The sequence below is a fragment of the Oncorhynchus keta genome, chromosome 11 (genome assembly GCF_023373465.1).
Source record: "Oncorhynchus keta strain PuntledgeMale-10-30-2019 chromosome 11, Oket_V2, whole genome shotgun sequence".
NCBI classification, from domain to species: Eukaryota; Metazoa; Chordata; class Actinopteri; order Salmoniformes; family Salmonidae; genus Oncorhynchus; species Oncorhynchus keta.
This window is the reverse complement of record NC_068431.1, coordinates 8,429,539-8,444,973: the sequence shown is the minus strand read 5'-3', so window position 1 is coordinate 8,444,973 and position 15,435 is coordinate 8,429,539. Positions and strand designations below refer to the sequence as shown.

The 15,435-nt window shown below is 45.0% G+C and overlaps 1 protein-coding gene across 2 annotated transcripts in view; it reads left to right on the top strand.

Annotated features, from left to right (window-relative positions):
* Window positions 1-15,435, top strand: part of LOC118389758 (sarcoplasmic/endoplasmic reticulum calcium ATPase 1-like) — a 118,458-nt gene that overhangs the window by 1,714 nt on the left and 101,309 nt on the right. The window contains exons 2-3 of one of the 2 annotated variants that reach the window (XM_052529365.1): window positions 12,818-12,835; window positions 14,680-14,762. In XM_052529365.1, coding sequence (XP_052385325.1) covers window positions 12,818-12,835; window positions 14,680-14,762 — 101 coding nt within the window. The remainder of the gene's footprint in view (window positions 1-12,817; window positions 12,836-14,679; window positions 14,763-15,435) is intronic. The other variant, XM_052529366.1, reaches the window with a different exon arrangement.

The following is a 15,435-nucleotide window of genomic DNA, read 5'->3' as shown; positions in this document are numbered from 1 at the left end:
ACAGTCTACTATTTCATGTGAATGGATATTTCACATGAGAGGCAGTCAATCAAGTTGATAAGGAGGAAGTGTTTCTGTGGGATAATTCTGTAAAATACACAACTGATAGAGAGAACTTGATTTACCTGTTTCCATTTCAACCCCATTAGTTGTAATACGCATGGTTAATACTCTAGGTTTGAAGTTACACACTCCTGCCATGGAAGGCTACTGTATCAAGGGGAAGATACTGGCATTTAGTGATAATTCTGGATGCCACTATGGCACCCCCATTAATTCCACTATGGCACCCCCATTAATTCCACTATGGCATCCCCATTAATTCCACTATGGCACCACCATTAATTCTGGATTCCACTATGGCACCACCATTAATTCTGGATTCCACTATGGCACCACCATTAATTCTGGATTCCACTATGGCACCACCATTAATTCCACTATGGCACCACCATTAATTCTGGATTCCACTATGGCACCACCATTAATTCTGGATTCCACTATGGCACCACCATTAATTCCACTATGGCATCCCCATTAATTCCACTATGGCATCCCCATTAATTCCACTATGGCACCACCATTAATTCTGGCCACTCCCCATTAATTCCACTATGGCATCCCCATTAATTCCACTATGGCACCCCCATTAATTCCACTATGGCACCACCATTAATTCCACTATGGCACCACCATTAATTCCACTATGGCATCCACCACTATGGCAATTCCACTATGGCACCACCATTAATTCCACTATGGCATCCACCATTAATTCCACTATGGCACCACCATTATGGCACCACCACTATGCCACCACCATTAATTCCACTATGGCACCACCATTAATTCCACTATGGCACCACCATTAATTCCACTATGGCACCACCATTAATTCCACTATGGCACCACCATTAATTCCACTATGGCACCCCCATTAATTCCACTATGGCACCCCCATTAATTCCACTATGGCACCCCCATTAATTCCACTATGGCACCACCATTAATTCCACTATGGCACCACCATTAATTCTGGATGCCACTATGGCACCACCATTAATTCCACTATGGCACCACCATTAATTCCACTATGGCACCCCCATTAATTCCACTATGGCACCACCATTAATTCCACTATGGCACCACCATTAATTGGATGCCACTATGGCACCACCATTAATTCCACTATGGCACCACCATTAATTCCACTATGGCACCCCCATTAATTCCACTATGGCACCCCCATTAATTCCACTATGGCACCACCATTAATTCTGGATTCCACTATGGCACCACCATTAATTCCACTATGGCACCACCATTAATTCTGGATGCCACTATGGCACCACCATTAATTCCACTATGGCACCCCCATTAATTCCACTATGGCACCCCCATTAATTCCACTATGGCACCACCATTAATTCTGGATGCCACTATGGCACCACCATTAATTCCACTATGGCACCACCATTAATTCCACTATGGCACCACCATTAATTCCACTATGGCACCACCATTAATTCTGGATTCCACTATGGCACCACCATAGTGGTGCCTTAGTGGAATGATAACATTCATAAGTTGAGGAAACTCTTTTTCCATCTACTTCTGGGAGGAAGGTGAACAACCGCGTGGAACAACAGCGCTGACTTGTGTGAAATCTGCACTGAGAACAAATATCCAGGACCATCCCTCAATGTGCTCAAAGGGGTGTTTCTATAGGCTACAACCTGTTGATGATGCAGTATAATGGTTCACGTCTTTTCCTCTGTGGATTTATTGGATCAGAGCTAAATCCTTAATCAGATGTAGATGTGGTGCTGCTTAATGGATCTTTTACTGAACTTGGCACCTTTACAATGGTCCTGAGTCTTTGGCCTGATTATTTTTGGCATGGTGGCTGGTGCCTTTTCGCTATAGAGGAGGACTGCTGTGCTGTATCATTAGAGAGAACCAGCAGTCCTTTGTTGCACGGAGCAGAACCTAACCAGAGATCTGTGTGTTGCTGTGACGACTTCATGGAAAAAGAAACATCTGGTTACACATCTTTCGTTGCTAGTTGTGAACTGACTTCCTGTGTGTGTGTGCTCGGAGATATGTTTGCTTAAGGGAATACCCTTTCCTCTCTTGGCTGTAAACCAGGGTTGCGTTTAGTAGGGCACAACGTTGTGGAACGTTCAGATATAAATATATTCTGTGGAACAAACATGCCTCTCAGACATGTAGAAGAAGCAATCGTGTCAGTTCTGTTCATGAAATGTCTATCTGCAATGTTCAACTGTGTATTTCCTGCTGAACGTGACCAATGTCCCGCTCTGTAATCCCTCACAGCCAACAACACAAGGAAAAGGAAGCGTTATTTTAAGTTTTAATAGCTACACGTCTCAGCTGAGTGGTGTATGTGGCACACTGAACGGCTCGTTCCCCCTCTGCCGACAAACCCACCCACAGCCTGCCTTTTGTAGTTGACAGCAACGACTCACGGTACTTGGATTACCAAGTTGGTTACAACGACTCACGCCAATGAGTTTGGTGATGGTTGCAGGGAGTTGTTCAAAGTGTGTGGGTGGCATGCTTTTCTGTTACAAACTAGAGGTCGGCCGATTAATCGGAATGGCCAATTTAATTAGGGCCGTTTTCATAACAATCGGAAATCGGTATTTTTGGGCGCCAACTCTTTTTTTTGTTTGTTGTATTTTATTCTTTAAAAAATGTTTTATACCTTTTATTTAACCAGGCAAATCGGTTAAGAACACATTCTTATTTTCAATGGCGGCCGAGGAACGGTGGGTTAACTGCCTCGTTCAGGGGCAGAACGACAGATTTTCACCTTGTCAGCTCGGGGGAACCAATCTTGCAACCTTACAGTTAACTAGTCCAATGCAATAATGACCTGCCTCTCTCTCGTTGCACTCCACAAGAACACCGTCTGTTACGCGAATGCAGTAAGCCAAGGTAAGTTGCTAGCTAGCATTAAACTTATCTTAGAAAAAACAATCAATCATAATCACTAGTTAACTACACATGGTTGATGATATTACTAGATATTATCTAGCGTGTCCTATAATCTGACTGAGCAGTGGTAGGCAGAAGCAGATGCAGATTCATTCAAACAGCACTTTCAGCGTTTTGCCAGCAGCTCTTCCATGTGCGTCAAGCATTGCGCTGTTTATGACTTCAAGCCTGTCAACTCCCGAGATGAGGCTGGTGCAACCGAAGTGAAATGGCTGGCTAGTTAGCGTGCGCTAATAGCGTTTCAAACGTCACTCGCTATGAACCTTCTAGTAGTTGTTCCCCTTGCTCTGCATTGGTAACGCTGCTTCGATGGTGGCTGTTGTCGTTGTGTTGCGGGTTCAAGCCCAGGGAGGAGCGAGGAGAGGGACGGAAGCTATACTGTTACACTGGCAATACTAAAGTGCCTATAAGAACATCCAATAGTCAAAGGTAAATGAAATACAAATGGTATAGATGGAAATATTTCTATAATAACCTCAACCTAAAACTTCTTACCTGGGAATATTGAAGACTCATGTTAAAAGGAACCACCAGCTTTCATATGTTCTCATGTTCTGAGCAAGGAACTGAAACGTTAGCTTTCTTACATAGCACATATTGCACTTTTACTTTCTTCTCCAACACTTTTTTTTGCATTATTTAAACCAAATTTAACATGTTTCATTATTTACTTGTGGCTAAATTGATTTTATTGATGTATTATATTAAGTTAAAATTAGTGTTCATTCAGTATTGTAATTGTCATTATTACAAATAAAAAAAATAATAAAAAAACATCCGATTAATCGGTATCGGCTTTTTTGGTCCTCCAATAATCGGTATAGGCGTTAAATCATAATCGGTCGACCTCTATTACAAACCCTCCATGATTACTCCTCGCTCTCTGACTCTGAGAGGGATTGTTTTCATAGGGAGAATACAGGAGCTGTTCTGTAGTTCGTTTATTATTACACCTGTAGACAACATGACCACAAACAAACAAGTCCTGCAAACTAATCTCTTACTGGTGAACACAAAATAAATAATCCGCTGTGCATGAGGGCAATATTTCAGAATATTTATAATGTATTTAGTAGTAACTCAAAAAAAAAAAAAAAAAGGTTATGAACTAGGGAAGCCCCTTGTTCCTTCAAGCGATCTGCTCGGCTGTAGCAGGTACTGGCAACATTCCAGGGGAAGATATATCGTCCAATTTCTTAGACACAGACATAACATTCCTACGCCAGTACAGGACGCGAGGCCTGTTTCAAACTTTGTCTGGCTCTGGAACTCCTGGATGGAGGGATCGTTAGGCACTGAATGGAAACTAAAGTGGACTATCTGGATTTATAGTTGTTTTCTATTGGAATTTTTTTTTTCTACAGTATTCTCAGATCACGACCATAGGCAATGTAAGGGAGACTCGTCCATTTTAGATGATACATTGTCACCGTTGGTAGTGTCAGAGGTGCGTTGTGCCTTGGTGTTACTGTTATCCTAGCATAGCACACACATTCAGTAAGGCCTGTCTTACCCCTAGTCAAAACCTGTGGTGTCATTATGGAAGCCATGTCTCCTTTTATTCTGAAACTGATCGGGGGGGGCATTTTTGTTTTTCTCTGATCCACCTCTACGCAGACGACACCATTCTGTGCACTTCTGGCCCTTCTTTGGACACTGTGTTAACTAACCTCCAGATGAGCTTCAATGCCATACAACTCCCCTTCTGTGGCCTCCAACTGCTCTTAAATGCAAGTAAAGCTAAATGCATGCTCTTCAACCGATCAATACCAGCACCTGCCTGCCGGTCCAGCATCACTACTCTGGACGGTTCTGACTTAGAATTTGTGGACATCTACAAATACCTAGGTGTCTCTCCTTCCAGACTCGCATTAAGCATCTCCAATCCAAAATCAAATTCCTATTTTGCAACAAAGCCTCCTTCAGTCACCAAACACCCTCGTAAAACTATCCTACTCATTCTTGACTTCGGCGACATCATTTACAAAATAGCCTCCAACTCTACTCAGCAAATTGGATGCAGTCTATCACAGTGCCATCTGTTTTGTCACCAAAGCCCCATATACTTCCCACCACTGCGACCTGTATGCTCTCGTTGGCTGGCCCTCGCTTCATATTCTTCGCCAAACCCACTGGCTCCAGGTCATCTATAAGTCTTTGCTAGGTAAAACCCCACCTTATCGCAGCTCACTGGTCACCATAGCAGCACCCACCCGTAGCAGGCGCTCCAACAGGTATATTTTACTGGTCACCCTCAAAGCCAATTCCTCCTTTGGCTGCCTCTCCTTCCAGTTCCCTGCTGCCAATGACTGGAACGAACTGCAAAAATCACTGAAGCTGGAGACTCGTATCTCCCTTCACTAACTTTAAGCTCCAGCTGTCAGAGCAGCTCACAGTTCACTGCACCTGTACATAGCCCATCTGTAAATAGCCCATCCAACTACCTCATCCCCATATTGTTATTGTTTTTTGTTGCTCTTTTGCACCCCAGTATCTCTATTTGCACATTCATCTTCTGCACATCTATCACTCCAGTGTTAATCTGCTATATTGTAATTACTTCGCCACTATGGCCTATTTATTGCCTTACCTCCCTTATTTCACCTCATTTGCACACACTGTACATTGCCTTTCTTCTTCCTATTCTGTTCTTGACTATATGCTTGTTTATTCCACGTGTAACTCTGTTTTTGTCCCTTTGCTTTATCTTAGCCAGGTCGCGGTTGTACATGAGAACGTGTTCTCAACTGGCCTACCTGGTTAAATAAGTCGGTCACACTCAGAGGCCTTCTGGAGATGGATGTTGAGTCACTGAGCTAAGCAGAGGCAGCATTGAGCTACACACAGACCCTTCTACTATCTGTCAGTGCAGCTCAGTCTTCACTGAATTAGACTTGATCATGTGGTTGGTTCTTACTGCTGTCTTGAGGGGCCTGATGGTATCCTAGGTGGTAGTTGGTTGGCTCTGGTGAAGCAGCTCGTGTGTGTGTGTGTGTGTGTGTGTGTACCGTATTCTACTACACACACCGCCCAGCCCTAGAGAACCCCCCCCATGCTTGAGGTACTGATGCTTTATTTGGTTAATTTGTTCGGCACATTTGTGTAGTTGTTACTTTAGATACTATTAATAGAGAAATACATCTACATCTTGAGTTTAACAACCCAAAATGGCCGCTTCTCATGCCAAGAGTAGTAGTGAGTAGTGCGAGCCACAGTTGGACCAGGTAGGCTCTCCCAGTCCACTCACCACAACTCTAGTAACGTTACATCGCTCCAGGCAATGCATGGGTGAGCTCTCTGCCAAATCCTCTGCCATGTCTCTGTCTCTCATGCACAAAACCGGAGAGAGACACACACACACACACACACACACACACACACAAAGACGGGGAGGGAGACAGACCCAAATACCCTTAAACACTAAGTCAGCCTCCAGCCTCTCCTGGGAAGGAAGGTGCACTCTCCATTTATATTAAATGAGTGACATCCACTGAGTAGATACGATCATAGACTGCCAGTCAATGATACGTCTGACACTTACATTAACCAGATGACGTATTAGATGTGAATGGTATGTAGATTTACAGTGGGGGTAGAGGAAGGTCACCAGAGTTCACCTTTGTGTAATTTCTACATCTGACCTGTTTTCACAGACCTTAGCCACAGTCAGTCCTGCTGCAAGGTCTTTAACTATGAGACCGACAGAGAGAGAGAGAGAGAGGGAGTTGGAGTGCTTGCTGACTGCTCTGCTCTCTATGGCCTTTCGCCACAACCGCTGACTGGCTGCTAACTCTGGCTGTTTTCTTGAATGCATCAGTAGGCCAACGGAGGGCATCTCCTGACCACCTGCTTATTACCCCACTATAAAAGCCAGTGCCAGTTCCCTCAGTTTCAGAGATTAGCTTTTTAACTATTTAATCTATGGGGTTACTATGCTGCACTTGCTGTTAGATGCCTAGAGAGCCAGTGCGCATCCCAACTGACCCCCTATTAGGGCTTCCGAGTGGGGGAGCGGTCTAAGGCACTGCATCTCAGTGCTAGAGGTGTCGCTATAGACCATGGTTCGATTCCAGGCTGTATCACAACCGGCAGTGATTGGGAGTCCCACAGGGCGGCGCACAATTGGCTATATTGAGAATAGGGTGCAATTTTGATGCAGACCTAGTGTGTAGTGTCGGAATGTATCAAGGTCCTAAAATGCGTTGCTTAACAGTTATTTTGTGTTTCGGCAGGCGTTGGCGACGTTACCCAATGAAACACTGTTTTCCGGTATTTTCCACAAGCCAAGTAGTCATGGTAACTGTTTTGAAAACGTCCACCTATTTGCAGTTGGGACTGAGAGGACCTCAATAATCTAGCCCCATTGCTGTGCTTTCCATATGATAACCTGTAGTTTTAGTCTGAAACCGTTACAGCTCTAATCATTAGGCAGAGGAGAAATTTAAAGGTGTATGTGTGTGTATGTGTGTGTGTGTATGTGTGTATGTGTATGTGTGTGTGTGTGTGTGTGTGTGTGTGTGTGTGTGTGTGTGTGTGGGAAGTTGTAGTGAAAGCTACTGACTCAGCACATCCCATGTCCTAGTGGTGACGGATGTTACGTTTCCTGGTGCTTCTCCTGGCTGTCTGTTACTGGCCATCAGACTTGGGTTCAAATACTATTTTTTAAGTCTTTCAAATACTTTAAGCATTTTCAGGGTTTCCACTTTTGCAACTATTCCATTGTGCCAGGCTTGATCAAGCCCAGCTAATGTATTTCAAATTATTTTAAATACTACCTAAGCTCAGGTTTGCTGGCCATGTACTTGGACATGGAACCTCTTTGTTCTGTTGGCTACTGTAACCAGGAAGTGGTTCCTCTCTGGTTGGACTGGTAGTGTATAAACAGGCTGGCTTTTGTTTTTATTGTCTCATAGCCAGGGGGAGAGCACATGATTGGTAAGAGGGGGGCAGAAAATGAGAAGCTGAGAGCCAGTGAAGTCAGTTGGGATATTTCAGAACAGGCTGAGGCTGACGTAACCCAGATGACTACAATAAGGAGGAAATCCTTGGCACAGAGAGAGCTGGGGAACCCCGTTCAACCCCTCCAGTCCTCCCTCCCTCTTTCCCTTCCAGCTAGCAAGCCTCTTCTTCCCAGCTCAGACCAGCAGAACTAGGAACTGCAGCCAGCCTGTCTGCCATAAAAAGCAGTAGTCTGCCTCCTCACTTGTCTAACCGGGAAAAGGGCTTATGTCAGACTGGCAGAGCAGGGAAAGGTTTTCTGGATCTTCGGACACAGTACACAGTCCTCAAAGGGTTTTCCCATGTTCAGCACAGAGCTCCTACAGGAACCAATGCCTCCATATGCATGTTGCTGAAATACTTTATTCTCATTAAACAATGAATCATCGTTGCAATACAGATTACTGTGTGTGAGGATGAGGCAAGAATGACGATGATGAGATAATTGGAACTAAGAAGGAATAGAAAGCTGTAGGGCTATGACTGAAATGCATTCACTAGTTGATATTTATAGGCCAGTTTTACAGAGACTGTTATATCCCTGCTTCATCTTGCCCTTTTTACATTTTTTATTTTACCTTTATTTAACCAGGCAAGTCAGTTAAGAACAAATTCTTATTTTCAATGACGGCCTAGGAACAGTGGGTTAACTGCCTGTTCAACTACTCTCCCACTTCCTACTTCATCTTGCCCTTACTCTCCCACTTCCTGCTTCTTCTTGCCCTTACTCTCCTGCTTCACCTTGCCCTTACTCACCCACTTCCTGCTTCACCTTGCCCTTACTCACCCACTTCCTGCTTCACCTTGCCCTTACTCACCCACTTCCTGCATCACCTTGCCCTTACTCACCCACTTCCTGCTTCATCTTGCCCTTACTCACCCACTTCCTGCTTCTTCTTGCCCTTACTCTCCTGCTTCACATTGCCCTTACTTACCCACTTCCTGCTTCATCTCGCCCTTACTCTCCTGCTTCATCTTGCCCTTACTCTCCTGCTTCATCTTGCCCTTACTCTCCTGCTTCATCCTGCCCTTACTCTCCCACTTCCTGCTTCTTCTTGCCCTTACTCTCCTGCTTCATCCTGCCCTTACTCTCCCACTTCATGCTTCTTCTTGCCCGTACTCTCCTGCTTCATCCTGCTCTTACTCTCCCACTTCCTGCTTCTTCTTGCCCTTACTCTCCTGCTTCATCTTGCCCTTACACTCCCACTTCCTGCTTCATCTTGCCCTTACTCACCCACTTCCTGCTTCATCTCGCCCTTACTCTCCTGCTTCATCTCACCCTTACTCTCCTGCTTCCTGCTTCATCTCGCCCTTACTCTCCTGCTTCATCTCGCCCTTACTCTCCTGCTTCATCTCGCCCTTACTCTCCTGCTTCATCTCGCCCTTACTCTCCTGCTTCATCTCGCCCTTACTCTCCTGCTTCATCTTGCCCTTACTCTCCTGCTTCATCCTGCCCTTACTCTCCCACTTCCTGCTTCTTCTTGCCCTTACTCACCCACTTCCTGCTTCACCTTGCCCTTACTCACCCACTTCCTGCTTCACCTTGCCCTTACTCACCCACTTCCTGCTTCACCTTGCCCTTACTCACCCACTTCCTGCTTCACCTTGCCCTTACTCACCCACTTCCTGCTTCATCTTGCCCTTACTCACCCACTTCCTGCTTCTTCTTGCCCTTACTCTCCTGCTTCACATTGCCCTTACTCACCCACTTCCTGCTTCATCTCGCCCTTACTCTCCTGCTTCATCTCGCCCTTACTCTCCTGCTTCTTCTTGCCCTTACTCTCCTGCTTCATCCTGCCCTTACTCTCCCACTTCCTGCTTCTTCTTGCCCTTACTCTCCTGCTTCATCCTGCCCTTACTCTCCCACTTCCTGCTTCTTCTTGCCCTTACTCTCCTGCTTCATCTTGCCCTTACTCTCCCACTTCCTGCTTCATCTTGCCCTTACACTCCCACTTCCTGCTTCATCTTGCCCTTACTCTCCCACTTCCTGCTTCATCTTGCCCTTACTCTCCTGCTTCATCTTGCCCTTACTCTCCCACTTCCTGCTTCATCTTGCCCTTACTCTCCTGCTTCATCCTGCCCTTACTCTCCCACTTCCTGCTTCTTCTCGCCCTTACTCTCCTGCTTCATCTTGCCCTTACTCTCCTGCTTCATCTCGCCCTTACTCTCCTGCTTCATCTTGCCCTTACTCTCCTGCTTCATCCTGCCCTTACTCTCTCACTTCCTGCTTCTTCTTGCCCTTACTCTCCCACTTCATGCTTCTTCTTGCACTTACTCTCCTGCTTCTTCTTGCCCTTACTCTCCTGCTTCATCCTGCCCTTACTCTCCTGCTTCATCCTGCCCTTACTCTCCCACTTCCTGCTTCTTCTCGCCCTTACTCTCCTGCTTCATCTCGCCCTTACTCTCCTGCTTCATCTCGCCCTTACTCTCCTGCTTCATCTTGCCCTTACTCTCCTGCTTCATCCTGCCCTTACTCTCTCACTTCCTGCTTCTTCTTGCCCTTACTCTCCCACTTCCTGCTTCTTCTTGCCCTTACTCTCCTGCTTCATCCTGCCCTTACTCTCCTGCTTCTTCTTGCCCTTACTCTCCCACTTCCTGCTTCTTCTTGCCCTTACTCTCCTGCTTCATCCTGCCCTTACTCTCCCACTTCCTGCTTCTTCTCGCCCTTACTCTCCTGCTTCATCTCGCCCTTACTCTCCTGCTTCATCTCGCCCTTACTCTCCTGCTTCATCTTGCCCTTACTCTCCTGCTTCATCCTGCCCTTACTCTCTCACTTCCTGCTTCTTCTTGCCCTTACTCTCCCACTTCCTGCTTCTTCTTGCCCTTACTCTCCTGCTTCATCCTGCCCTTACTCTCCTGCTTCTTCTTGCCCTTACTCTCCCACTTCCTGCTTCTTCTTGCCCTTACTCTCCCACTTCTTGCTTGGATAACATGATCAGTGGAAACAGTATTCTTCAAAGCACAATAACCCCGCTTTGTACTGCAACATTATTCATGTACTCTACCGTGTCAATAAAAAGCGGTTTCATTCAATTATATTTTAACCTGAAATCATCACTCTTTTTTTCTTTCGGTTAATCAAAGATGGTGGGAAGAATTCAAAAGCTCCTGATTAACTCTGTAATTCTAGTGGTCCTGAAGTAACCATTTAATTTCCCGGCGTGCGGGCGTGTGTCTTGCGGGTATGTTTTTGGAAGGGCTCTCCTCCGGGCGAGGCGCGTCATGGTTCCTCTACTTTTCGGCCCTCTGAGTGGGATTACGTTTGATGACCATGTAAAACCTCCAATGCCTTTAGTCATACTGTAGTTTGTTTCCAAACATGTCCATCCTGCTTTTATATTTCAGTATTTCAATCATGACTTTGGAGTAAGACTGGAAATTACAGCTATTGAGAACTTTCTGTGTTTGCAAATATGAATGTTTTGCCCTGATCTCAGTAGGGTTATAGTTATATAGACCAGTCTTAAAGGAGGTCTTAGCTTTACAGGAGTAGTGTATTGCTACAGCATGTTCAGCACTTCATTATATAATGATATATATATATATACACACAATTTAGTAGGTGCTTTTATCCAATGTGACTTAGTCATGCGTTCATACATTTTATGTACGGGTGGTCCCGGGAATTGAACACACTGTCCTGTATAAGGTCCATGCTTTACCAACCAAGCTACACAGAACATCACATTACCTGAGCTGTGACTTAGTGTTGTGCTGACCAGTATAGATGGACATGTGGTGCTGCAAAGAGGTTCTCATCACTGTGGTGGGTGTTGTGCTGACCAGTATAGATGGACATGTGGTGCTGTAAAGAGGTTCTCATCACTGTGGTGGGTGTTGTGCTGCCTGTCCCTCACTCCGAGTCACCCGACTCCCCTCCTTCCACGCCTCCCCCTCCTTCCACGCCTCCCCCTCCCTCCTTCCACGCCTCCCCCTCCCTCCCTCCACGCCTCCCCCTCCCTCCACACCTCCCCCTCCCTCCCACACAGATCTGATAATGGTGAGAGCTGAAGGATAACATTTGTTTTAAATCGTCAGAGTTGTTACAACACACTAATCCTTTAGTTCAGAAACACTGTCATGAGAAGCCTTCCTTTATTTCATATGTAATCATACATTTAAACTCAACTGCTCCAGGATGAAGTGGAAATGTTTACACATGTCAAAAGCATCTCAAAGCCTGTTCTAAATGAATCTGTTAATCATTAACATTGTCTTTGTGGTGTTCCTCCTCTCTCTCGTTATACCCCCCCCCTCCTCTCTCGCTGTTCCTCCTCCATCTCTCGCTGTTCCTCCTCCCTCTCTCGCTGTTCCTCCTCCCTCTCTCGTTGTTCCTCCTCCTCTCTCTCTCGCTGTTCCCCTCCCTCTCTCTCTGTCCCCCCACCTCTCTCTCTCGCTGTTCCTCCTCCCTCCCTCTGTCCCCCCTCCTCCCTCTCTCGCTGTTCCTCCTCCCTCTCTCGCTGTTCCTCCTCCCTCTCGCTGTTCCTCCTCCCTCTCGCTGTTCCTCCTCCCTCTCTCTCTGTCCCCCCTCCTCTCTCTCTCGCTGTTCCCCTCCCTCTCTCTCTGTTCCCCTCCCTCTCTCTCTGTCCCCCCACCTCCTCTCTCGCTGTCCCCCCTCCCTCTCTCGCTGTCCCCCCTCCCTCTCTCTGTCCCCCTCCCTCTCTCTCTGTCCCCCCTCCTCTCTCTCGCTGTTCCCTCCTCCCTCTCTCGCTGTCCCCCCTCCCTCTCTCGCTGTTCTTCATCCATCTCCCCCTTCCATTCCTCCACGGATGGCGTGATCGTGGTGTGACACTGACAGAGCTTCCAGCTGAAGAAGGTAAATATTGATATTTCCAGTGAGATTCTAGTGCCCCCTCCTTTATAAGCTGATGATTAGCCCTTTAGCCTAGGATCGTGTTCGTGTGTGTGTGTGTGTGTCCTCAGAGTACACACTGACTTGAAGCACCACCCATATAGATACACTGTCAGTAGAAGAGGGATTAATGACTGGCTGAACAGAAGTATAGACCTATAGAAGTCCCATATTATCAACGGCTGGGTAGTGATGTTTTACTGTGGTTCCAATTCTCATGATGTACTTTCAGGCCTGGACTAAGAGTTTTTATAGGTACAGTATCTGTGACAAGATGATGTATAGCCGGACAGCCTTATGACTTGACTATATGTACAGGGCCTTCAGAAAGTAGTCACACATCCTGACTTTCTCCACATATTTGTTATTACAGCCAGATTTTTAAATGTATTACATTTAGATTTTGTGTCACTGCTCTACACACAATACCCCATAATGTCAAAGTGGAATTATGTTTAGACTTTTTATTATAATTTTGTAAAAACAAAAATTGTACAAATGAATACAAAATGAAAAGCTAAAATGTCTTGAGTCATTAAGTATGCAACCCCTTTGTTATGGCAAGCCTAAATAAGTCCAGGAGTAAGAATTTGCTTAAGTCACGTAAGTTGCAATAATTTTACAATAATAGTGTTTAACATGATTTTTGAATGACTACCTCATCTCTGCATACAATTATCCGCAAGGTCACCCAGTCGAGCAGTGAATTTCAACCACAAAGATCAGGGAGGTTTTCCAACGCCTCACAAAGAAGGACACCCATTGGCAGATGGGTAAAAAAATATTAAAAAGCAGACATTGAAAATCCCTTTGAGCGCGGTGAAGTTATTAGTTATACTTTATAGTTATACTTACCCAGTCACTACAAAGATACAGGCGTCCTTCCTGACTCAGTTGCCGGAGAGAAAGGAAACCGCTCAGGGATTTCACCATGAGGCCAATGGTAACTTTAAAACAGTTACAGAGTTTAATGGCTGTGATAGGAGAAAACTGAGGATGGATCAACAACATTGTAGTTACTCCACAATACTAACCTAAATGACAGAGTGAAAAGAAGAAAGCCTGTACAGATTAAAAACATGCATCCTGTTTGCACTAAGGCACTAAAGTAAAACTGAAATGAACATGTCAGATTATAAAGGGTTATATCTGGGGCAAACACGACACATCACTGAGTACCACTTCATATTTTCAAGCATGGTGGTGGCTGCATCATGTTATGGGGATGCTTGTCATCGCTAAGGACTGGGGAGTTTTTAGGATAAAAAGAAACTGAATAGAGCCAAGCACAGGAAAAATCCAAGAGGAAGACCTGACATTCACCTTTCAGTCGGACAATAAGCTAAAACGCAAGGCCAAATTTACACTGGAGTTGATTAACAAGACAACATTGTATGTTCCCGAGTGGCCTAGTTACAGTTTTGACTTAAATCTATGGCAAGCCTCTAATGGCTGTCTAGCAATGATCAACTACTGTCATCAAGTTGACAGAGCTTGAAGAATTCAGGTGTGGAAAGCTCTTAGTGGCTTACACAGACTAACAGCTGTAATCACTACCAACGGTGATTCTAACATGTATTCACTCAAGGGTGTAAATACTTATGCAAGTTAGATATTTATGTATTTATTTTTCAATAAATTTGGCAAAAGTTCTAAACATGTTTTCACTTTTGTTATTATGGGGTGTATTGTGTGTAGGTTCTCACCCACCTACATGTAATCCATTTGTAAATTCAGGCTGTAACACCACAACATGTGGAATAAGTCAAGGGGTGTGAATACATCCTGAAGTGTGTGTGTGTGTGTAGGCAAGTCCCTATGGGAGCTGGTGGTGGAGCAGTTTGAAGATCTCCTGGTCAGAATCCTGTTGTTAGCTGCCTGCGTCTCCTTTGTAAGTAACTGTTAAACCCAATACCCTGCTGCTCATCACATTCTCCTTAGTAACTATTGAAACCAATACCCTGCTGCTCATCACATTCTCCTTAGTAAGTAACTATTAAACCCAATACCCTGCTGCTCATCACATTCTCCTTAGTAACTATTAAACCCAATACCCTGTTGCTGATCACATTCTCTTTAGTAACTATTGAACCCAATACCCTGTTGCTCATCACATTCTCTTTAGTAACTATTGAAACCAATACCCTGCTGCTCATCACATTCTCCTTAGTAACTATTGAAACCAATACCCTGCTGCTCATCACATTCTCCTTAGTAACTATTGAAACCAATACCCTGCTGCTCATCACATTCTCCTTAGTAACTATTAAACCCAATACCCTGTTGCTGATCACATTCTCCTTAGTAACTATTAAACCCAATACCCTGCTGCTCATCACATTCTCCTTAGTAACTATTAAACCCAATACCCTGTTGCTCATCACATTCTCCTTAGTAACTATTGAAACCAATACCCTGCTGCTCATCACATTCTCCTTAGTAACTATTAAACCCAATACCCTGTTGCTGATCACATTCTCCTTAGTAACTATTAAACCCAATACCCTGCTGCTCATCACATTCTCCTTAGTAACTATTAAACCCAATACCCTGCTGCTCATCAC